At 42.5% G+C, this 26065-nt stretch overlaps 1 protein-coding gene across 1 annotated transcript in view; it reads left to right on the top strand.

The window, feature by feature from the left end:
- The first annotated feature begins 2315 nt into the window (after positions 1–2315).
- COL13A1 (collagen type XIII alpha 1 chain) overlaps positions 2316–26065 on the top strand; it is a 225993-nt gene continuing 202243 nt past the window's right edge. Inside the window, exon 1 of the mRNA XM_032232350.1 lies at positions 2316–2832. Within this exon, the coding sequence (XP_032088241.1) occupies positions 2518–2832 (315 nt within the window). The 5' untranslated portion in view covers positions 2316–2517. The remainder of the gene's footprint in view (positions 2833–26065) is intronic.

Here is a 26065-nt window from a genome sequence, read left to right as displayed (position 1 = left end):
TCATTTTACCCACCTCGAAAGGATGGAAGGCTGAGTCAATCTTGAGCCTGGTGGGATTTGAAGTGCCAAATTGCAGGCAGCCGGCAATCAGCAGAAGTAGCCTGAAGTACTGCACTCTATCCACTGCGCCCCCGCTGCTCATAGTCAGCAGGCTGGCAGTTACTAACATTAATGTTTTGAACAGAATTATGAATCTTCTGCGTCTCTGTGAACCCTGAATTAGTTTTGCCCTGAAATGATTTGCAGAGCAGAGAATCCATTCTTTAATCTTACCCAGAATATATTCAAAAACTATATTTATGCCGATTTCAGTTGAAATCCAGATCCTGCATCTCTCGGCTGCTCATTAAATGCTGGAGTTTGGATTAATAATTTCCTTCATGGGTGTGAAATGCCAACGTGCCAAAAGAATGCAGAGGCCTGGAGCCTGCATACAAAAGACCAAACCATTCAGGGTAAATCAGACTGAAAATGCAGATGCACCAGCCAAAGTTCACTACTTCCCAATTAGTGTCAGGAAATAAAATCTCAGCATTATCTGGAAAGGTGAGCTGAGGAAGAGAGAAGGAACATTGAGATGCGGCCACGTAATTTTACCTAACCTGATATCAGGCCCATAATTGTGAGAAGGGGACCTGCAGCCTAAACTTCCCCCACTTATCCTTGGTTCCACCACAAAACCGCGCTCGACTAAACCGCGCCCGACTAAACTGCGTCGCTGATGTCATCAACAGGGCGACAACAGCGTGGAGACAGAAGCACGCTGTAAACCCTAAACCTAAAATTAACCCCTAAACCTAAACCTAACCCCCCTAAACCTAATCCTAAACCTAACCCTAAACCTAACCCTTAACCTAACCCTAACCCTAATCCTAACCCTTAACCTAACCCTAACCCTTAATCTAACCCTAAACCTAACCCTAACCCTTAACCTAACCCTAAAGCTAACCCTAAAGCTAACCCTAAAGCTAACCCTAAAGCTAACCCTTAGCTTAAGTTGAATCGGCTTGCTTTCAAAGCACTATTTAAAGCGCCCTTCTTTCTCCGTGCTAGCTGTTGTCGCCCTGATGATGTCAGCGACGTGGTTTAATCAGGCGCGGCTTAGTCGAGCGCGGTTTTGACGGGTCACACTTATCCTTACCACGGCTTATTTGCAGCTATACAGTAGTGGCCAAAATTGTGGAAACCTTTTGGGAAAAGTGTATTTTTGAGGTTTGAGGGGTAATTACCACTTTATTTTGGAGTAGTACCATAAAATTATATATCAATGGAAAGATAATTTAATCAACAATGCAATGCAACAAAGTTTGTTCAATTATCTGTATTCTATGGAAAGTTATAGCCAAATATAGCAAGCAATAAAGCCCAGTTAATAGAAGCAATCATTCCATCTTGGTTTCACGTTATAACAGCTGCAGAACTAAAAGATTTGGTTCACTCCATGGGAAGACGTTGTAAGGCTGTAATTCATGCTAAAGTATTAACTGACATGGTGATCATTTTTGTATATTCCGCTTTCTCTATGGTGATACTTTTTGTATATCTCGTTTCACTTTTCTTCTTTATAACTGCTATTCTAATAGCAAATCCTTCAAAAATGTTATTGCATTACATTCTTGATTAAATTGTCTTTCCATTGATATATACTTTTAGGGGACTATTCTAAAAAACATGGTGTTATTAGCCATCAAACCTCAAAAATAGTACACTTTTCCCAAAAGGTTTCCACAATTTTGGCCACTACTGTAAATGACTGCAGTAAGACCTTCAAAGGACTGATAAACGGCACTTTAGGGAGTGGGGAGGGGGCTTTGGCAGTAGGCGGGAGCCGAGAACCCAATCCCACCCAGCGGTTTTGCATAAATAAATAAATCATTGCAGGGAGAAGAGGAGGGCTTGCTTTGGGAAACAGCGTGCAGCCAACTCACAGGAGACAGTGTGTGCGAGTGTGTATGTGTGTGAGAGAGAGAGAGAAAGAGAGAGAGAGAGAGAGAGTGTGTCATGTTACAGAGAAATCAGGAACAGTCACACTGCAATGTGCAATCAGTTGAGAATTACCTCTCTCTCTAATGGGGACCTTCACGCACAGGCTGTTGCCTATTCTGCCCAGGATCTGACCATCTGACCAAGAGGGAGGGAGGAAGAAAATCAGCAACAATAAAAGAAGCTTAAAAAAGAAGAAATGCAACAACAGCAACTTTGATCCAACTCTCTTCTCAAAAGAACTTTTCTGAAGTTTGATATTTTCCCCTCTCTCTCTCTCTTTGGGACAACGCACGCACACACACACATCCATTCCTTCCCCACTACTTGGTTCTACATCCATTTTTAATATATTTTTTTCTTTGTTTGTTTGCTACCTGTCCTTTTTTTTTTTTCTTGCTTCAGTGGCTCTGGGAGTCTTCTGGATGGTGCTGCCCCTTCCTGCATCTCGGACCGCGTGCTTCTGAGAGGAAGACTCCTGCTTTATTTATTCAAGTATTTATTTATTTATTGCTTCTCGGGGCCAGGGAAGGAATGGTGGTAGAAGAGAAGAGCTGGAAAGGGGCTGCTCCTGGTAGCTTGGAGACGGGCTACCTCGCACATCCCAGGACGGGAGGAGATGGAGAAAGATGCTGTACTAGGGTACCTCTGCTGCTGAGCTCAGGGCTGCCTGGAATCTCTTTACTTTCTCTGGTGCTGAGCCTCTTGCTGTACTTCAGGACATCAGATCTGCAGTCCAGGGTTTCTCATTTGGAGGCGGACAGATCCACTCCGCTGCCTGCCGCCTGCCTCTCCGCAGACCAAATGGAGACAGCTATTTTGGGAAGAGTTGACCAACTGCTGGCGGAGGTCTGTGCTCTTTCATTTTCACATATGTGTACTAAGCTGCCTGTGGCCTCTGTACAAAGTCAGGGTTTTTATTCGGCGGGATGCATTTAAACAAATGATGCATTGGAGAAAGTATCTTCGAGTGCCCAAAGCGGGAGAATTCTTCAGCTCAGCTTCTCCCCTTCTCTGGTGTTTGGGATTTCATGTCTGTTTGCCTGAGCTTTCCTTAGACAGCTTGAAATTAGATTATCCTCCTGTATGCTGCTCCCTCTCTGAAATAGATAGGTACTTTGAGCAATTCATTAGGAGTATAACTACTGAAGAGATACATTAATCCATTTCTATATAGCCAACTTGGCTTCAAGGAAGTCAGTTGCACATGGGATTTTCCTACAATGGGGTTTATTTCTTCATATGATGGGAATGTCTGCCAAATGGTAATTGCCACTTAGCCTGGTGACCCTAAGGCAGTGGTCTCCAACCTTGGCAACCTTAAGCCTGGCGGACTTCAACTCCTTGGGGAATTCACGGAGTTGACGTCTGCCAGGCTTAAATTTGCCAAAGTTGGTGACCCCTGTCCTAAGGAACTTTAAATTAATTTCAACCTAATCCAATTCACAAGGCTGGTTGGGTGGCAAAACCTGAGTGGAGGTGAACAATACCCACCACTTTTAGGTGGGATGGAAATGTAATAAATGCAGAATAAATAATGTTTTGCAAGCTCAGGGGCATAATAATTTCTATCAGATTCTGGGTACCACTTTTATTTAAAAAAATGAAGATTCAGCACAAGTAACTTCACAATGCAACTGATGCAACTTCACACCCGGTGACTGGAAGCTTTCAGGATTGATAGTAGCCAAATTGAAAACAGTCAGCAGCAGCACATGAAGTGTATAATTTGAAGATGATGTGATTCAATAAGATATCCAGCAAGACAATTGCTAGCAACAGAAGCCAAATGCAGCCTCGAGAGCGGATCAGATAAATGGGGAAACAAATGGGATTAGGCAGCTAGTAAGAGGCACCTCAGTTCCTTCTTGCTTGCTTAGCCAGCTGGGAGAAGAGATTGCTCTGCGTTGCCATCCAGATTCCTTGTTCGCAGATGTTATTTTGGAAACTAATATGGGACACAAAGAAACAATGTCTTGGCAAAGCTTTCCTAAGAGGAAGAAGCACTATTGCTGAGAACCTCAATCGGGGTGGGGGGGAGTGGGGGGAGGGAGATTAACAGTGAAATAAGAGATGGTCTGTTTACAAAATCTCTGAGGAGGTGGGACAATGCATAAATAAGTTGCGATGCCAGAAATTGGCAGGACCACCTACAGAGCTCCAAAGATTGACTGCTCCAAGCCAATCACAGGAAAATTCCCACCACTCCACTCTGCCTTGGTAATGTCTGTCAGGTTTACTGATGGTTATGTACCACCATTTTCACCTCATCAATCAGATGAGCAGATGGAGCCAGTTTACACATAGTTGGACCATGAGTTCATTTATGGTCATCTTAAAGCAGTGCCTCTTTTGGGTTTCAGGCAAGAGTTCCTTCCGAAGAACTTTTTTAGCTGGGGATGAATGAGTCCAAATCTTTGGAGAATCCGTGTTTCAGTCAGGGATAAAAGGCAGATCAAGAAATCACTAAAAAACGGGATCCTTAAAAGAGTAAGAGATGATGGATAAGAAGGAAAATGTTAGTAGAAGAGAGGTAGATCAGTAGATGGGAATGTGAAAGTAGATAATTGGATAATATTACTAATTTTGAATGTAATTTGAACAATGTTGGGAATTTAAAAATAATGATTGTGAAAGAGGAATTCATGAGATTATTTTGGGTGTGGGTGAAGAAGAAATAAGGTAAACATGGAAAAAAAATTTTAAAGAAGAAGATGAAATATAGGACATAGTGAGGTTAACTATGTATAAAAATAAAATGAGAAAAGATAAAGAAATATGTAAAGAGAATAATATGATTGAAGTTGGCATAACAAAATTATGGACAAGAATGATTAATTTGTAAAGATTAGGTGTTTAGTAATGATACGTAAGCTTAAATGAATTAATGGGAAAAAATAAAAGATTATATAAAAGAGATGAATATTAATGGAAGGGGGAAATTAGAATATACTGAAATTATGATTACAAATAAGATGTATAAAATGTGACCCAGTCAACACTCTGTCCATAAAGTATGTATGATGGGGAAAAGGAAAATTGCAATAAAACTTTATTTTTGTTTTAAAAAATCCATCATGATACCTGTAGGTAGCATGTCCCCTCCAGGTGGCATTCTTGGGGACTAAAAAAAACAAAATAGCCCAAAATACAGGAGATCGTCAACATTTATAATACGGTTGTGTTCCCTCTGAAATCTTGGAATCAACTCTTTTTAAACCTCAAAGATTAGTTGATATAGTAGGATAACATATTTGTGCAAACCAGGCTTACCATGACATACTCAACAGTTGTTTTCCACAAAGGGGAATCAATTAGGAATAAGGTTTCCCTCCCTGTTGAAAACAATGATATCATTTGATTTAAATAGCTAGAATGTAAAAGTTAGGGTTATCCAGTCATATTCTCCCCCTGCCCTCCATTCTGACAAGCGTGTTATACTGGAATGCTGCCATGAAGACTTATGTGTAAAAAATGTGGATGTAAATATTTCAGACCTATAAACATCAGGAAAAAAAGATGGTCCCCTCCCCCCCCCCCGGTTCATCGTGGGTGGTGAGTAAGAAACCCTTTAGATCACTTGACAATTGAAAAATGCTGTACTATTATATTCTGCTTTGTTTAAATTCTTTCTTGGAGATATCTGATATCTGATAAATGCCATTCATCCTGTGTGATCATTTCGGCGGGAACTATACAACTTGTAGCTCCTGAGAAAAGGATTCTTGCCATATAGTTTTGATGGAATTCATTTTTCTTGCTTAGTGCCTAGAGCCATGATGGCGAACCTATGACACCCGTGCTGAAAGTGGCAAGCAGAGCAATCTCTCCGGGCATGTGAGTTGTTGCTCATTCCTCTTCTAGGTTCCGACATGCCAGTCAGCTGGTCTTCAGGCACGTGGGAGCACCGTAAACCAGAAGAACAGCTGCCTGGTCTTCCAGTTTCTGGCATGCATGTGTGCACAAAGACGAGGCGGCTGATGCGCATGCGCATGGCGGAAACCGGAATATCATCTTCCCGATATACACATACGCACTAGGCAGCTGCTCTTCCAGTTTCCAGCATGTACTGGCCACCTGGTCTTTCAGTTTCTGACATGCATGCATGTGCAAAGATCAGCTGGACGGTGTGCATGCTGGAAGATCATCTTCCTGGTGCGCACATGTGCCCAGGTGGCTGCTCTTCTGGTTTCCAGGACACGTTCGCGCGGGCACTCATATTTTGGCACTCAGTGTCGAAAAGGTTCGCCAACACTGGCCTAGAGATACATTCCCATGAAATGTTCCATGGATCATAAGTTTAGAATCCAGATGGTGTTGGTGCAGATTATGGATGGATCTGTGCAAGACAATTGAGCTGATTACCTTGTAGCCTGGCCCAATGAACTACCACAACAGTTTTATGATATCATCACACACAAGGCAAAGGCTTTAACACAGTTATTATTTGGAGCAGCTATCGGTCCATAGTCTTAATTTTAGTCTGCTGGAACCTGTTCAGTCCAAATTCCTTAACTCCATATTTGGTATCCAGAACGCATCTCAAATGTAGCTCTTAGGTGGAAACAGGGCTGACCAGAGTAAAAACCAGAATTAGGCAAGTACTATTTTATTATTGGCTTGAATGTATCACTTGTCTGCTGGAGGGCTCTTCTCAGGAAGTCCCTTAAGCCATTATTATGGGCCTTCTCAAACCATTTTACGCAACTTTGATCAGGCGAAACTGAGCTGCCCCAAATTTGAACTAATTGCTGGTTAAATGCCTATGGAGATTCTCAGTCATCCAGGTCATGGTTGTCTCAGAGATGCTTTTTCAAGAGGCAACTGAACTTTTTTTTGTTTTTCCTTGAAGACATTGAGCTGAAGAATGAGATGAGAAGCAAAACATCTTCAAAGAAAAACCAGAAAGTCCAGTTGCCTCTTGAAAAAGCACCTTTGGGCTAATTGCTGGTTACCAGACACAAATCTTTTGATGCAAAATTTTTGGAAGCCGTTTTCCCATACCTTCTTCTTCCTAGAGCTGCTAGAGAGTGACGTGACACAAAGTCACCCATTTGGCTTTTGTATCTAAGAACTCATGGTCTCTTGGTTTCTAACCTGGAGTTTTAACCACTATAGATAGTCCTTGACTTATGGCCAGTCACTTAACGACTACATAAAGTTATGATGGACCCCTCTAAAAGCCATACCCACATCCATAAAGAAGTGGTCACATTTTGGGCACTTGGCAATTGGCTCACCTTTATGGACATTTGTATCATCTTGTAGATTTATGACCACCGTTTTCAACATTTCCTGCCAGTTTCCGGCATTTACTTCTGGTTTCCAGCAAAAAAACCTCTCATTGGGTAAAATAGATTTGCCTAACATCCACAGCATTTCCTTAATGACCACCACAAAAAAAAAGTTTAAAAATCAGGTCCACTCATGTGATGCTTTGTCTTATGACTTCTGTAACTTATGAATGTAATTCCGGGCTCAGTTATTGTCAAAGTATATTCATAGACTGGAATAGACATGGCAATATGCCAGCCAATGGGGACTGCTTGGATAGACATGGCAACAGGTCAGCCAATGGGGACTGTTTGAATAGATGTGGCAACAGGTCAGCCAATGGGGACTGTTTGGATAGATATGGCAACAGGTCAGCCAATGGGGACTGTTTGCATAGACGTGGCATCAGGTCAGCCAATGGGGACTGTTTGGATAGACATGGCAACAGGTCAGCCAATGGGGACTGTTTGGATAGGCGTGGCAACAGGTCAGCCAATGGGGACTGTTTGGATAGATATGGCAACAGGTCAGCCAATGGGGACCGTTTGGGTAGACATGGCAACAGGTCAGCCAGTGGGGACTGTTTAGAAACTGAAACATAGTATTTGTTTGTATGGGGCCATAAGAGACGTTTGTAGTCTGGGCATGACTTAGACTTGCTGAACTGTATATAAGAGTTGGTTTGGCCTCTGTAACTTTGCAGCTTCTGTACAATACATAGGCCTCTGTATCTCTCTACTCTGTAATGACTTGCTTCTATGAATATTGCTTCTCTTTTCCTGATTTTGTATGCTTACTTCTGCTGTATGCAATGGTGGGATTCAGCCAGTTCGCACCACTTCGGGAGAACCAGTTGTTAACTTTCTGGGCAGTTTGGTGAACCAGATGTTGGAAAAAATCATTAGGGCAGAGAACCGGTTGTTAAATTATTTGAATCCCACCATTGGCTGCATGGTATTGTATATAAAGAAGTTTCCTATATATAATTGAATCCTGCTGAAGTTCATTTACTTGTGTGCTGGTCGGATGTGCGGCACAAATTCTGACAGTTATGGACATAAGTCAAGGGCTACCTGTACACCTGTCTGGTTCTTAAAGTGCTCTCTTTAGCACTCACTACAGTTACAGGGTAGATATTGTAAACTTTCAAGGGCTCGTGACCTGTTCCCTTGTCAGCACATAAGAGAAAGAACCAATAAGGCATTTTCTTTTATATTAAGGGTTTTATAGGAAATTGTGTTAACGTTTTATTTTTCCATGGAGCAGCAGTTCCTGGACAACCAGACACTTTCCATGTCAACTTTCTGCTTCCTGACAGATATTTTAATAATCTACATTGTTGCAAGGGAACGCGGTGGCTCAGTGGCTGAGATGCTGAGCTTGTCGATCAGAAAAGTCGGCAGATTGACGGTTCGAATTCCTAGCACCGCGTAACCGACTGAGTGCCCATTACATGTCCCAGCTTCTGCCAACCTAGCAGTTCGAAAACATGTAAAAATGCAAGTAGAAAAATAGGGACCACCTTTGATGGGAAGGTAACAACGTTCTGTGTGCCTTTGGCGTTTAGTCATGACCACAGAATTGTCATCAGACAGTGCTGGCTCTTTGGCTTAGAAACGGAGAACGACTAGCACATATGTGCGAGGTGAATCTTTACCTTTACATTGTTGCAAAGGTTTGTTATTTAACACCAAGATTTTGGCAGGGGATTGATAGATTTAAGATAGATAACAGCATATATTTATTCGTGCTCATCTAATTTTGACCCTTTCTTTTTCTTTTTATGTAATTTGCTGACTAAGTGTTGTGGTAAATAACTTTGGAAGGAATCGTGGTAGAAGACTAATTCTCTTCCACCCTGCTTATTTTGGGGGGGGCGTTAGAAAGGGGACAGGGGAGGGTACCTCCATGCCCTTAACATCTGCTCTTCAGTATTCACAAAGCACATGACGTAATAAAATATTAGCATTATCATTATTTCTCATCCTCTAAGAACATTGATTTTTTTTCTCCCTTAATTAATCATGTATTTTTTAGGAAGAACAAACAGATGGCAGAATTTGAAAGCAGAAAAGATCTTTTCAGGCTGGTGCCTTCCAGATGTCTGCGATGAAACTTCTAGTCATTCACAGACAGGGTGGCCACCAGTCATCCTGGATGAGTTGTTGGAAGTCGCAATTCCACATGGCTTGAAGGGCACTGGGTGTGTTGCTGTGCGTGGGCAGGCTGGTGAGAGTAATATTTAGATGAAAAAACACAGAAATGGAGTCCAGGAGATTGTGCCCATCAGCCATGATACAATATAAGATATAGGTTAAAGAGCCATGGTGGCACAGTGGTTAGAATGTGGTATTGCAGCTACTTTTGCTGACTTGCCAGCTGCCAGCAGTTTGACAGTGCTTTTAAGTAGTGGTTGGTGTTTTTTTTTTCCCCGGTAGATGGTGTGTCCCAGGGAGCCATTGAGTTTTTTGTAGATTAGGACATCCAGAAAGGGAAGCTGGTTGTTTGCTTCTATTTCCATGGTGAATTGTATTTTGGGGTGTAGACTGTTGAGATGTGTGAGGAAGTTGTCCAGTTTTTCTATCATACCTTTAATTCAGGACTCAAGGCAGCATGCAAAGCACTCCCCATATTTGGCTGCAGGAGGTAATGTGGGTGGAAACCAAGTCACCCAGCGAGCTTTCTTGGTTCAGGATGGAGCAGAACCTGGGCCTCCCTTTTCTAGTCCCTCACCTTCAAAGTTATGCCACATTGGCATCAATTGGTGTCATTTCTGAACCAAGGGTATCTATCGACAGTTACCATATTTTTCAGAATATAAGATGCACCTTTTTCCCTCAAAAAAAAAGGGTGAAAATCTGGGTGGGTCTTATACACTGAATACAGCATTTGTGGCCTTCCAAAACACTGCCCCCTTCATCAAAATGGCTGTACATAGCCTTTAAAAGGCTTCCAGAGTGCTCCTGGGGGCTGGGGAGGGCAAAAATGAGCGAAAAATGGGCCATTTTTTGCTCATTGTTGCCCCCCTAGCCCCCAGGAGCACTCTGGAAGCCTCCTAAAGGCTATGCATGCCGCCCCTTTTTTGACAAAAAGGGTCTGTTTTTGCGGAAAACGGGCTGTTTTTGGGAGGTCTGCATAGTGGAAAAGCTTTTTTTAAAATTTGCCTCTTCAAAATCTTGGTGCTCTTATACTCTGAAAAATATGGTACCTACAGAATATATTACCTTGCTTTTTTACATGGGGTTTTCATTGACAAAAATTCAGAAGCAGAAAGGATGCAAAATGCTAGATTGTTGTCCAATATGAAGATACAATTGTGTAGAAAGACCTGCCTTGGTCAAGATTTTGGGAAGTCACTGTGAGCTCTAAGAGTTTCTAGGACAAATATCTGAAGAAGTGATTCTCCTGTAATGGGTCTTGCCTATATATTATAATGCACAAGAACCTTTTTATTGAGGTGATCCATAAGGTCTTCTTCTGCTATGGCCATGCCCGCTTAGAAGCTGCACTTGACCCATACTCTTTCCATCTTTAGAAGGGCAGCCATATTCCCTCTTTCCTCCAAGTTTTGAATTGTTAATTCATTTTAGGAGTGATTTTAATCTATTGTTTAAAAATGATTACTTTATATTTCGTATATTTTGTTTGCTGGGTTTGAAATAGAATAACCAACTCAACAAGCTGGTTTTTTGACTGAAGCAATTTTTAATGCTAACCATATTGATCAAAGGGTCAGAATCTTTTTCCCCTTGGGGTAAGCGTATGCAAGCCTGTGCCTTTTAATAAAATGTATTAGTCGGAAAAGGTGCTACAGACTTCTTCTGATTTTTATTTCATTTTATTTATTTCATCAAGCATGTATTAGATAACATATATGAACATGATTTTGAATACATGAAATGGATGCATGTAAAAGATAACAGGTATAAGTATAAACATAAGTATGAACACAGTAAATGGGTACAAATAAATGGAGACAGTAGATCAGGGACAGTAGACCTGTTGGTGCACTTATGCATACCCCCTTACAGACCTCTTAGGAATGGGGTGAGGTCGACAGTAGAACAGTTATAGGTTAAAGTTTTGGGGGTTTGGGAAACAAAACCACAGTGTCAGGTAGAGCATTCCAGGCATTGACCACTCTGTTGCTGAAGTCGTGTCTTCTGAAATCGTGTTTGGAGCATTTACCTTAAGTTTGTATCTACTGTCTGCTTGTGTATTGTTGTGGTTGAAGCTGAAGTAGTCATTGACAGATAGTCATTGACATCGAAGCAGACAATTTTGTGTACTACGCTTAGGTCAGACCAGTGGTGGGTTTCAAAAATTGTTCGAACCTACTCTGTGGGTGTGGCCTACTTTGTGGGAGTGGCTTGCTGCCCATGTGACTGGATGGGAGTGGCTTGCCGCCCATGTGACCGGATATGAAGATGTCGACGACACTTGTCAGAACCACCTTAAATTACCTCACACACAGCACTGGCATCCATAAGAATATGATGTAAACTTGTTTTTTAAAAGGCATCTTTGGTTTGCGTTAAAACAACTTCAACACACACAATGTTCTGATTGCACCACAAAGGCAGTAGTCATCCTTACCTTTCACAGAGGCACTGAGTTTTATAAATATGAGCATGATAGTGTAGAATAATCATATCCAAGGACCAGTGGTGGGTTTCAAAAATTTTTGGAACCTCTTCTGTAGGTGTGGCCTGCTTTCCGGGTCCACTGGTGGAACCTCTTCTAACCGGTTCGGTAGATTTGACAAATGGGTTCTACCGAATAGGTGTGAACTGGTAGGAACCCACCTCTGGGTCAGACCGAAGGCAGCATAGTTCTAAATTGTCTAAGCCCAAAATTTCAAGCCTGGTGGTATAAGATATTCTGTTGCGAGCAGAGGAGTGGAGGACTTCGTGAAATATCTCCGGAATCGCTCGATTGTATTAATGTTCGATATGCAGTCCATGTTCCAGACACATGAGCTGTATTCGAGAATTGGTCTAGCAAAGGTTTTGTATGCTCTGGTTAGTAGTACAGTATTACCAGAGAAGAAGCTACATAAGATTAGGTTAACAATTCTTAATGCCTTTTTTCAGCTACCATAGACTAATATGGTTCTCTTCCTAAAATGCATCAACATTGTAGAATTTTGGTAAGTTTCCAGAAACTGTGAGCTAAGGATTACGTTCCTTATGTATGGGAGCCTTATGTGAGTTCTTCACTTTCCAGCCAACTTTTCAAAACATCTTGCAGAAAATGCCCACCATTTCCTCTTTTGTGATGCATTGCAGGGGGCAATTAGCAATGGCAAATAAGGTTTGTTTGATCACTATTAATTGCCTATCCAGTGAAAGATGCACCGGAAGATCACAAGACATACATAAGGCCAAAAGACATTGTCCCACCTTAATGGAAAACATGGATTATTAAATTAGATCCTGATGTGATCATAGTCGTTTCACTACAGTTTACCAAGGTAGCTCAGAGCAGAATGATACAGAGAGCAGAGAATCCTTTTTAAAGAGACTGAATCTCTGGAAAAAAAGTGAAGAAAAGAGTAACAAACATGATTTAGGGGGCTGGAGGCTAAAACATATGAAGAACATTGTAGAAGTGGGAAGCAGTGATGGGATTCAATTCTTTTTACTACCGGTTCTGTGGGCGTAGCTTGGTGGGCGTGGCAAGGGAAGGTTACTGCAAAATCCCCATTTCCTCCTGATCAGCTGGGACTCAGAAGGCAGAGAATAGATGGGGGCAGGGCCAGTCAGAGGTGGTATTTGCTGGTTCTCCGAACTACTCAAAATTTCCGCTATTGGTTCTCCAGAACTGATCATAACCTGCTGAATACCACCTCTGGTGGGTATGTCTAGTCTAGTGAAAAGAAGGACTAGGGGACACATTTACAGCAGTATTCCAATATTTGAGGGTCTGCCAAAAAGAAGAGGAGGCCAACCTATTTTCTAAAACACCAAAAGGAAAGAAAAGCAACAATAGAAACTAATCAAGAAGAGAAGCAACCTAGATCTATGGAGAAATTGAGACATTGACATTGAGAACAATTAATTAAAAGACCTGGCTAGCCCGTCAGGCCTGGGGATGAAGATAATTTGCCCCCACCCGAATGATGAATGAATGTTGCTTACTATTTTACTTCTATGTATTGTTTGTGTCTATTGTCTGTACCCTCCCTTCCTTATTTTATGTAAGCTGCCCTGAGTCCCCTCAGGGAAAAGGGCGGCCTATAAATACTAATAAACAAACAAACAAACAAACAAACAATAATCAATGGAACTGCTTGCTTTCAGAAGTTGTGGCGCTTCATCACTGGAGGTTTTCAAAAAGAGACTGGACAGTCACTTCTCTGGAGTGGTGTAGGGCTGGGATGGTGAACCTTTGGCATGCGTGCTACAGGTGGCATGCAGAGCCCTCTGTGTGGGCACACCAGGCATCGCCCCAGCCCAGCTCCACTGCGCATGCACACACACCTCCTCCAGCCAGCTGGTTTTCAGGTGTCTGCTGTGCATGTGTGGGGCCACCGATCTTCGCAATTTCCCCCAGGGTGCCCTACCTTTCATCCCCCACTGCGCCCTAACATTCTCCTGCATTCCTGCTGCCCGTGCCTTCCCTGACCTCTGCAGGTTCCACCCTCCGCAGGTGCCTCTTCATGGCAGGAATGGAGGAGAAAGTCTGGGCGTGCTGGGGTGAAACAGGTGAGATTGGGGAAGGCACAGGAGGGAAGAATGAAAGCCTGGGTGCGCTGGGGGAAACTGCACAGATCGCGAGTCCCCACCACCACCCCGTGCCCTGTTTTGGGCCTGAAAAGCCTGGAACCAAAACAGGGGTGCATGTGCTGGGGGCACTCCAGTGGTGGGTTGCAGGTGATATACCCTGGTACAGGCGTACCAGAGCCAGCCCGGAGCACCAGATACCATTCTGGTATGGTGCTCTGGAGGGCCCACCTGCCCGCCCGCACTCCTTATCGTGTTTTAAAGCTGTCGGCACTTCCACGCATGAGCATGGTGTGTACAGCGCCTGCATGACGCTCCGCTGAGCAGCTGGAGTGTTGCGGAGGCTTGTGGAAGCATCGTTTCTAGCTACAATGTATGCATGTGCAGCGTGCATGTACATGTGGGTGATGCCGGGGCAATTCCAACCGTATTGGTTGGAACGGAATCTGGAACCCACCACTGGGGCACTCACGTTGCATTTTGGGGATTGGGGCATGTGTTCATGTATGCTCACATGCTTTGGGCACTCGGCACCAAAATGGTTAACCATCACTGATATACTGTAGGGTCTTCTGCTTGAGCAGGGGGTTGGACTAGAAGACCTCCAAGGTCCCATCCATTATTCTGTTATTCTTTCTGTGTTTTTCCCACAACAGCCAAATGAAAGGTTGACACAGAGAGAGGAGACATGTATGAGATGCAAAGGTAAAACACATAGGGCAAGAAATGCAGAGTAATCAGGAAAGGAATGGAGAGAACAGGATAGGAAATTACCACTAAGGGGGATGAGAATGATGGATAACAGACTGGGGCTGAGAAAAACACACGGATGGAGTCACTTGCCTCCAGCAGACTCTTAAGCACTTTCTCTCTTCCAGGATGTCAGTTCTTACACTATCACATTCTCATGAACAAGCAGCACTACCTCCTTCTAACTTTAATTACTTTTACAGCTGCAAAGTTCACAGCATTCAGCAAAAAGACAGTAGTGAAAATGAGGTATTTAACGGAGAAATAGCATCAAATTAATAAAGTAGCATAGAGTTTCCTTCCTTCCTTCCTTCCTTCCTTCCTTCCTTCCTTCCTTCCTTCCTTCCTTCCTTCCTTCCTTCCTCCCAGACATCCTCAACATAATGCAGCCTAATATTAGTACATTTGAATCCCCTTCATCTCACTGATTGTATCTTGGACCAGGTAATTTTCCTTATTAAGGCTACACATAGAAAGGATTATGACCTTCTCAAGCTACATGAATACATTTCTGTACTTTCATTCATGTATTTGTATCATGAGTGCAAAATTAGCTACTGTACTTTTAAGGGTGCTTTGGAATATGGTAAAAAAAGGGGGGCAAATGGTGGCCACAGTAGTGTGATTGAAATCTTGCCTGTTTTTTACATGAATCACATGTTCAATACATGTAAAAACCTGCTGCAGCGTTGATCACAATATCGTAGACACCCTTCTGTACTCTGCAGATGGTATATCCGTTTTCTCAATGGAATGAACAATATAAAATATTCCTGCTATCTTTTTTTTATAGCTGTGAAAATAGATACGTTTTTTAAAAAATTCTCTTTTTTATAACTTTAGAACGCAGATATACAAGTAGTCCTTGACTCATGACCACATTTGAGACCCGAGTTTATGTTGCTAAGTGAGACATTTGTCAAGTGAGTTTTGCCCCATTTTTTGACCTTTCTTGCCATTGCTGTTAAGGGAATCACTGCAGTGGTTAAATTAGTAATATGGTTGTTAAGTGAATCGGGCTTCCCCCTTGACTTTCCTTGTTTTCAAAAGGTGATCATGGGATTCTGGGACACTGTAATCGTCATAAATATGAGTCATCTGCCGGGCATCTGAATTTTGAACACGTGACTGGGGATGCTGCAACAGTCATTAAGTGTGAAAAATGGTCATAAGTCACTTTTTTCAATGCCGTTGGAACTTTGAACAGTCACTAAATTAACTGTTGTATGTTGAGGACTACCTGTATTGACTATTCACTGGCCATTGGCATAGATCAGTGATTCTCAGGCTCAGCATCTTTAAGATGTGTGGCCTTCAATTCCCAGGATTATCCAGTCCATGCAATTTGCTGCAGTTGGAAAACACTGATTTAGATGACTTTAAGTGAGATTAAAAGAATTCTGGAGAACGAAGCTTCCATTGCTACCAGCCATGATAACTAAAGAGGTTCAGACTTTGATGCTATGATTATTGGTCATTCACATAAATATATTACTAGGATGCCAACTGCCAGAATGTCGATAGAGGATTGACAAGGCAGAATTATTACTCTTTGCTACAGGGAGATTTTGCTTGTCCCGGACATTGTAGAAAGGACTTTTTCGCCTGGTGTTGTCACCGGGATTGACAACTAGACATAGAATAGAATAGAATAGAATAGAATAGAATAGAATTAGAGTAGGGTAGGGTAGGGTAGGGTAGGGTAGGGTAGGGTAGGGTAGGGTAGGGTAGAGTAGAGTAGAGTAGAGTAGAGTAGAGTAGAGTAGAGTAGAGTAGAGTAGAATCAAAATGAATAGAATAGAATAGAATAAATTGTTTATTGGCCAAGTGTGATTGGACACAAAAGGAATTTGTCTTTGGTGCATATGCTCTCAGTGTACATAAGGAGAATAAAATATATTCATCAAGAATAAAAAGATACAACAATTAGTGATAGTCAAGGTTACTAATAAGCTATCAAATCATACAAGGAAACAAATAAAAACAATGTAAATTGAAAGAGATAAGCAACATGGTTATAATAAGTGGGGAGAAATAGATACTAGGAAGGAAGAGAAGAATAATAGTAATACAGTCTTAGCAGGTAATATGACAGTGTTGTGGGAATTAGATGATAAGCGGAGTGATGGTGTGCAGTGCCCTATAGCGTCATTTTGAGGGTAGAAGTTGAAACAATTTATGTCCAGAATGTGTGGGTGTCTGTAGATATTTTCACAGCCCTCTTTTTGACTCGTGCATTGTACAGGTCCTCAATGGAAGGCAGATTGGTAGCAACTATTTTTTTCTGCAGTTCTGATTATCTTCTGAAAACTGTGTCTGTCTTGTTGGGTTGCAGAGCCAAATCAGACAGTTATGGAGGTACAGATGACAGACTCAATAATTTTTCTGTAGAACAGAATCAGCAGCTCTTTGGGCAGTTTGAGTTTTCTGAGTTAGTGCAGAAAGAACATTATTTCTTGTGCTTTTTTGATGTTAGGTGTCCATTTTAAGTATTGAGATATGATTGTCATCTCTATGGCTGCCCTAGCATTTTCAAGTTGTTGACCCCCCCCTTTTTCTAACTTTTAGAAAAGTGGTAAAAACAGGGCCTTTTGCCATGGATGGCTGAGTTAAGATGGCGATGCTGGCCATATTTAGCTTGATTTTAGGTTCATCTTTTTTATTGTTTGATTTAACTCATTTCAAATGTTAATGTACTGTTGGTTTCTTCTCCTGAATTTACGTGAATTGCCCTGATTCTATGGAATGGAGCAGGTGGCAAATCCCCCTCATAAATAAATACATTTCTGATCTCACATTCTGATTTTTCTGACTTGCTAGGATGCAGGGGTGGGTTCTGGATTCTTTTACTGCCAGTTTGTGCAGGGATGCACTTTGGGCACATGCATGCTTGATGTGTGCCATGCACATGCTTGATGTGCTATGCATGCATGCGCAGTAGTGAAAAATTGCTTCTGCGCATGCGCAGAAGCAAAGAACAAAATAGCAGCACCTATGTCACTGCCGATAAAACTGGTTTGGGGGCGTGGGCAGCTGAGTTACTACCTACTCTGAACCGACCTCTGTTAGGATGTAAACCTGCTGTTCGGTTTAAGGCGGATCGTTTATTTCATTTACTTTGAAAAATACTTGGTTGTAACTTTAATCTGTGTCTTCTCTCCATAGCAAAAAATAAATAAATAAATATTGCCTAAATATACAAATTCCTCCCTCCCTGCCTCATACAGAAACTTTCCCGTTCCTATGCAGCACTTCCTGGAAGGACCAGGTATAACTTCACAATTATGTATGGTTACATGGTCACTCCAGGCAGAGGTGGGCTTCAAAGAAGCCTACCACCAGTTAGCCCCATGCACGCCCTCTCGCTTCGTGAGCGTGTGCGCCTTCTGCACATGTGCTTTTGTCATGCACGTGGCTTCCACGCATGGACATAGCTTTGAAAACGTGGCTAAATAGGGCAGCATAGAACTGGGGTGGGTGTGTGGGTGTGCCCAGCATCTGGCCCACCAGCAGGTCGCACTACCAGTTTGCCCAAACCAAGCCGAACCGTCTGAATACCACGTCTATTCCAGGTAATGGTATGAGGGAGATATGGCCTCTGAGGAGAGTGCTAATGATACTGTATGCAGACAAGGTGATTTTGCAATTAAGAAAAGGTAAAAAAGCTAAAAGCTAGTTTGAGTCAGGTATCCAGACTTTGCTCCTGATGAGATTCTTTATACCATAGAACAGGGGTGCCAAACTCAAGGCCCAGGGACCAGATCTGGCCCATGGGGTACTTAGATCTAGCATGCAGGAGAGCCCTGGAATTAGTGAAGGACCGGCCCATGGTGCCTCTGCCAGTGAAAACGTGGCCCTCCTGAGCTGCATTTTTGCTGGCAGAGGGTTGCAGGAGGCCGTCCGAACCAAAGACAGAGCTCGGGAGCCTGTTTTGTCTGGCAGAGCTCTCAGGCCACAGGTGCCCCCAACATGAATGAATGTCAAGCTGGCCATGCCCACCCTGGCCACGCCCACCCCAGCCCCAGAAGTCAAACACAACCCTGATGCGGCCCTCAATGAAATTGAGTTTGACACCCCTGCCCTAGAAGAAGAAAAATCCAAGTTCGCGCTCATCAAGATCCATAATGGAATTCTTTTACTTCCTTCGCGGAGATTACCTCCTTCATAGATGGAAGCTTGGGGAGGATCTGGTTTCCCAAAGGATCTTGTTTCTCAACCGTACAAAGCCACCAGCCAGTTCTTCTGCCAACCCGGAATGTGTTCAGAATGTTTTCCTGACAAATGTGTTTGCAGAGTAGGAATGCTATAGAAGGAGTTACTGAAAGGAGCCTGGCTTCCCATAAAGCAAAATTCCTCGGCCTTTATGGGACGTTGAGAAAAAGACAAGCCAGGCCATTAACATTTAAGGCATTGGCAAAGTTTTCAAAGAGAAAGGGCAACTTTCTCTCAGGGTAGAGTACAACTGGCTGGGATTTCCTACTGTGACACAAGAAAGAAAACATCTAAAATTTTGATTTTATTATCACTTCACATCTGTGCATATTTGGACAAAAGAACCTGGGAATGCTTCAAACATAGCAAAATCTTTTTGCAACTCTTAGCATTTTTGGCATGGTTTAGGGGGAGCGTAGTGAAAAGGGACAGATAACGGTGCCTTTAGCAATGAATTGCAGTCCCAACATAGGTAGATCCATATTTGTGCTTGGCCAACCACTAGTAGAGGGACATGGTAGCTCAGTGGCTAAGACACTGAGCTTGTCAATCAGAAGGTCAACAGTTCAGCAGTTCGAATCCCTAGCGCCGCGTAACGTAGTGAGCTCCCATTACTTGTCCCAGCTTCTGCCAACCTAGCAGTTCGAAAGCATGTAAAAATGAAAGTAGAAAAATAGGGACCACCTTTGGTGGGAAGGTAACAGTGTTCTGTGTGCCTTCGGCGTTTAGTCATGTTGGCCACATGACCATGGAGACGTCTTCGGACAAAGCTGACTCTTTGGCTTAGAAACAGAGATGAGCACTGCCCCCAGAGCTAGGAACAACTAGCACACATATGCGGGAGAACCTTTACCTTTAATCACCAGTAAGGGCCACCTAACACTTTCAGAGTTCAGGAAGAAAGGATGTCATCTTCACCCCATTTCCAGTCCATCACAGATGCACCCAAGTTGTATTTTTTACCATGCATCCAAAAGTATTAGATATTTTCTGTTTTTTGAACCCGAGCCACCTTAAGCGCATCTTAAGGATGGTCTTCAGTTCTTCATTTCAATTTGTAGTTACAGCTGCAGTGGTGATTGAATGCAGGGCCTGGCAGCCCCTCCGCTCCCCCCCATCTAAAAAAATGTTGCAGTCAACTCAATAATACCCTGCTAAATCAAATGGGCTTTTCAAAAACAGTGTTTTCTCACCCTCTCTAAAAGCTCCATCATTTGCACCGGGCACCCTTTCAGTTCCTACCCAGATTAAAGACTGCCAGGTTCTCCATGGGACAGGCAAAGGGTACTTTCCTTCTTAGATATTCTTGCAATTGATCATTCATGAACAAGTCTCAACCTGAGAAGCTTGGGCTCTAGTCAAGCCTTACATCTCCCAGTAGATTTTTTTTCCAGTTTCTGCCCATCCAGATAAGCCATGCCCACCTTATTTTCCCACTCCCTGCCCACAGTAATGCAAAGCTCTCCTCTCCCCACCCCTATTATTTATTCATTTACTTTACTTCTTTAAGTTGCAGCATTTACTATTTGTTTTTATTTAACTGAACTATTTGTGGACCCAAATTGTTGGGAGCAATGCGCTGATTCTGTAAACCACTTAGAGAGGGCTATAAAAGTACTGTAAAGCAATATATAAGTGCTATTGCTAGTTTCCTTGCTGCAAAGTTTTCTTGGACCTAATGATGAATATAGGAATGAAAGAACAAGCTGTTCCCTCTTGCTTTGATTATGGTAACATCAAAGCAAGGATGCAGTAGAAAATGAGAAAGAAAAGGTTGTGTTAGTGGAGATATGTGGGAAGAGTATGAAGGCAGCAATCTGTGCATTCATACAGGAAAGTAAGGGGGTCTAATGAGGAAGGAATAATTCTTAGAAATGATAGGCACAGGTGGACCAGACCATATAGGAACTGGCGAGCAAGGGCTTTCTTCCTTGTATGGGTGTGAAAGGCAAGAAGCAGGGAAACAACCAATCAAGTCTTGCAATCATCATAGGCTGGACTATGACACTCGTCCAGTCACATTTTTTAATGTGATGTAAAAAAAGACCTTGAGATATGGGCAAAAAGATGCTCCCGGGGGAATAGTCAGATAAGAGAGGGCATAGCCCACAGCTGCAGAATGGGTGGAGAAAAAGTATCAGAACCAATTCATCCAAACCGATCCGAACCGGCTAAATACCACCTCTGATCAGAACGGACAGCAGGAGGTGATTCTATGATTCAATGCTCCCATCTTTACAAGGACAAAACCTTTGGAAGGGATTTTGTGGTATTTACTCTCCAACCATGCTAATGGGAAGATATTGAACCACCGTCGTTAAAGGCCTTCCAAAATGTATAGTTTGTAAATTGGGCCAGATTTAATGCTGTTTTAAAATGAAATTTGCTGTGTTCTAAGGCAGTGGTTCCCAAACTTGGCAACTTTAAGACTTGTGGACTTCAACTCCCAGAGTTGGCTGGAGAAGTTTGGGAACCACTGTTCTAAGAGAATGCTAAGTGACATCATGGCGTTCTCTATGATTCTGTATCTAGATTTCTTTGCTTAGGGATTACTGTACAGACTTTGGACTCTTGAAAAATTAAATACTCAAGGTTTCTCACCATCAATAAATCTAATATGATTGCAATAAACAGCTATATACCCTTTGCAACCCTAATTTTTTTATGGGGCAAAATCACTGTAGATTTTTTTTTGTCTTCAATGACTTCTATCTAACATCCTCATTTTATTTTGCACAAACATTTCCTGATCCCTCTAAAGACTGCACAGTCTCTTCCGTGCTGCCCTATATGATTGAAAATATATTCCAGAATATCTAAATGATATCAAATATTTTATTTGCTTCTTAAGGCCCACTTTTTTGACAACTCTTTCTAGTGTTTAACTTTTGGGCATTTTTGTAAACAATTAGCCAAACATAGAAATTGAAAAGGGACATGGTGGCTCAGTGGCTAAGATGCTGAGCTTGTTGATCAGAAGGTTAGCAGTTCAGCGGTTCGAATCCCTAGTGCCACATAACCGAGTGAGCTCCCGTTACTTGTCCCAGCTTCTGCCAACCTAGCAGTTCGAAAGCACGTAAAAAATGTAAGTAGAAAAATAGGAACCACCTTTGGTGGGAAGGTAACAGCATTCCATGTGCCTTCGGCATTTAGTCATGCCAGCGGCATGACCACAGAGACGTCTTTGGACAGCGCTGGCTCTTCAGCTTTGAAACGGAGATGAGCACTGCCCCCTAGAGTCGGGAATGACTAGCACATATGTGTGAGGGGAACCTTTACCTTAGAAACTGAAAACATTTTTTTTTACATCTTTCTCTCCACTTTACTGAACTATTCTCTTTGCATCTGTCTTGTTCTGGTACCATAATGAGTATATCATTGGGCTGAGAATTAAGCATTAATTTCCACTTGTTATAGGATGACTTGTCCCAAAACCCTTCTGACCATGCAAATCATGCCACATGTCCTCATCCCTGAACTCACCAGAGAGAATGGCATATTTTACCCATCAGCTCCTAAGGGAGCCGCCTTACTGAGATGGCAGAGTCCTACGGTAAGATACTGTGTTTAAATGAACACTGGAGAGGATAAAATGAATCAACTATGTCTTTAAAGTCCAGGTTGCAGATTAGACTGAATGATACTCATGTCCTATTTATGGCCCTCAGTGAAATGTTATATACATGTTTAAGAAGATCCAAGATCCAGAATTAGAATCTTTCATTGCCAATAGTCTTGAGGTAAGCATGCAGGCTGGAAGAATCCCAGGACAGATATGTATTCGCATCAACGTTTTTGTTAAAGAACGCCCTGTTATTGTATTGGGTTGATTATCCGGGACTTCATAGCATAAGGATGAAATGCTATCTGGCAAGCTACCTTACATTGTTCATACTGTACTCTTTAGAACTTTAAGACTTTATTGACAAGAACATGCAACATCAATCTCTATAACCGAGAAGTATCAAAGCTCCAGATTGTGAGGCACAAGAAAAATGCTAAAAACTCTGTTGTTCTAACCACTCAGGGGTCGACTGACAGAGGTTTGGGAGAACCTCTGGCTAAGATTCTGTTCAGTTCAGAGAACCCCCAAACTCACTCCTGGCTGGCCCCGCCCACCCCACCCCTCCCCTCCCAGGAGTCCCCACGCAGCCTGTTTTTGATGCAGGTAAGTGAAGGGTGCGTATGGAGGCTCACGGAGGGTGAAAAATGGGCCTACCAGAAGTTTGGGAAGGCCAGAGGGTCTCCAGAGACTGGGGAGGCTGTTTTCGCCCTCCTGGAGGCTCGAGGAAAGCCTCTGAAACCCGGGGAGGGCAAAAAACACACACACACGGTGCAAAAGGCTAGCTAGGCTACGCCCAGCATGGCCACACCCACCCAGCAACCGGGCAGAGAACTCCTGGCTAAAATTTTTGAAGCCCACCCCTGTCTAACCTGTATTTAACAGAACAGTGCCAGCTGCTCTTGGGACCTCTATCCAGCAATTGATTTCATAGTCTTGGACAGATATTCTCTCAACCCTGAAGTTGGGCGAACTGTGGCCATTTTCCTTTTTGTAGTTTTCTCTAGGGAGTTCCTTTTCTTATTGCTTCAGGGCTGACCCAGCCTGGAGTGAAGGGGCCAGGGAGGGGTGGGTGGGTTTCGAGATAGCTGGAGTCTTGTAGCCTAAATAAAATTCCTTCCTGTGGGAATCAAGGATGTTGGTTCAGGTATTCGAAAGGTAGAGGCTGAGGTCACCTAGCAACTGGACTGTATGCTGATTGGACCACGTGACTGGGAAAGTGACAAAGTTTTACATTTAATTGGGTGAGAAAACAGTGGGAATTTAGAGCCAGATTTTTTTTTTTTAACCAAAAATCTGCCAATTTGATATGTTCCAATAAAATGTTCTTTGAAGAAATTGCCTGCCTTGGAGTTCTTATTGAATGGGATGTCTTATTTGGGGACACAGTGGCTCAGTGGCTAAGATGCTGAGCTTGATGCTGAAAGGTTGGCAGTTCGGCGGTTCAAATCCCTAGTGCCAACTGCCAACCTAGCAGTTTGAAAATATGTTAAAAAAATGCAAGTAGAAAAAATAGGAACCACCTTTGGTGGGAAGATAACAGCGTTCTGAGTGTCTTCCATGTCTAGTCATGCCGGCCATATGACCACGGAGACGTCTTTGGACAGCGCTGGCTCTTCAGCTTAGAAACGGAGATGAACACCACCCCCTAGAGTCGGGAACGACTAGCAGGTATATGCGAGGGGAACCTTTACCTATTGCTTGGTCCAATCCAAACCTAATAGGCCTACCTATCAGAAAATTTATGTACTGTATGAAAATTAGGAGTAGATATTTAGGAATCTTAAAGAATATCATTAAATCCATCAAAGAGGAATTCATTAATTCTATCAAGTTTTTAAGGATGTGTGTGTATTCCGGGAAGAAGAATGGCTGGATTTCTTCAGGGTTAATGAAACCCAGGTCACATATATTAGATCTTAAAAATAGATTAAGAAGGTTAAAGATAGATCTTATTCCGAACTACCTTGGCTCCTCTCAGCAAGTTTGTGGATATGAGGAAGTGAACACCATGCCCCATGGACTGAAAATACGGCTGATGTTTCTTAACCATATCTGTGCAACGCAGCAAAGGGTTTAATCATCTTCAAAAGAACATCAGCAATTTTTTTTTGGTTTTTCTCCTCAGCAAAAATGTGTTTCACTTTGCACTCTTACTGTTCCAATTTGTACAAACCTCATGCCTGCAAATATATTTATTACAATTTGACTGCCAAATATTCAGAATACCGACTAACAATCAGTATCACAACTGTAGATGCTGAATTCCTAATTTACAGGCAGCAATCTGGTTTTTTTTTTCTGCATAAATGATGTCTTCCCTTAGAGTTTCCTGTATTCAATATTTATTGGCCTTAGCATTAAAAGTGAAATGGATGCAATTTGAAGAGAGCAATAATAAAGTAAAGGTTCCCCTTGCACATATGTGCTAGTTGTTACTGACTCTAGGGTGCAGTGCTCATCTCCTTTTCAAAGCCGAAGAGCCAGCACTGTCCGAAGACGTCTCCATGGTCATGTGGCCAGCATGACTAAATGTCAAGGGTGCATGGAACACTGTTACCTTCCCATCAAAGGCGGTTCCTATTTTTCTACTTGCATTTTTATGTGCTTTCGAACTGCTAGATTGGCAGAAGTTGGGACAAGTAACGGGAGCTCACTCCGTTATGCGGCCCTAGGGATTCGAACCACCGAACTCCCAACTTTTCTGATCGACAACCTCAACATCTTAGCCACTGAGCCACCGCATCACTATAGAGCAATTATAGGGTGTCATAAATTAAAATTGCATTAAAATGCCGTTCCTATTTATTGCTAAAAACTGGAGCACATTTATTTAGTGAAACAGTAAAGTTGTGTGAGCCTTTCAAGAAAGACCAGAAGTAGAAACCAATTCCAGGGAAGTCAGTACTACTTTTTCATAAATTTTCAGTAACAGAAAGTTGGAAATCTTAATGTACTTCTCTCTTCCTTCTCTTTGTCTTAGGAAGGAGAAAGGAACTAGGAAGGAGCTTGTCTAAGATGCTTACTTGTGGTCTTGATCTATGTATCCTGGTTATATGGGGAGATCAAAGAGATGCATAACTAGTTGGGACCAGGAAAGTATTAATGATGCTTTTGTAGGAAAAAAAGGATGCCCTGGTTGTATTGAAGGAGGTATTGTCATGCTCCATATGAAGAGGATATGCCTAGAACTGCAATATTCTATAACTATCCCCTTCCTTTCCAGAGAAGGCTGTTGAAATGCGGATGAGGTAGCGGCCACACCTCCTCCTGATCCAGAGGTGGCTTCATACCGGTTTGGACTGGTTCAGCCAAATAGGTTGCAACTTGGTGGTCTGTGTCGCTGAAACTGGTAGCGACCCAGGCCTGCCATGCCCCCGAACCAGTTCTCCTACAGCGACGGCATCTTGTTTTTCAGTTGTGCGCATGTGCAGAATAATTTTCATTGCAAAAAATTATTTATTTTTTCATTTTTAAGGTTACGCCCATGCGCAGACCTTTTTATTTGCAAATGTGCAGTCGCACGTTTCCAACTTTCCAAGTTTAATAAAATTTGTAT

Source organism: Thamnophis elegans, chromosome 15 (genome assembly GCF_009769535.1).
Source record: "Thamnophis elegans isolate rThaEle1 chromosome 15, rThaEle1.pri, whole genome shotgun sequence".
NCBI classification, from domain to species: Eukaryota; Metazoa; Chordata; class Lepidosauria; order Squamata; family Colubridae; genus Thamnophis; species Thamnophis elegans.
This window is presented reverse-complemented; position numbering and strand designations above follow the sequence as displayed.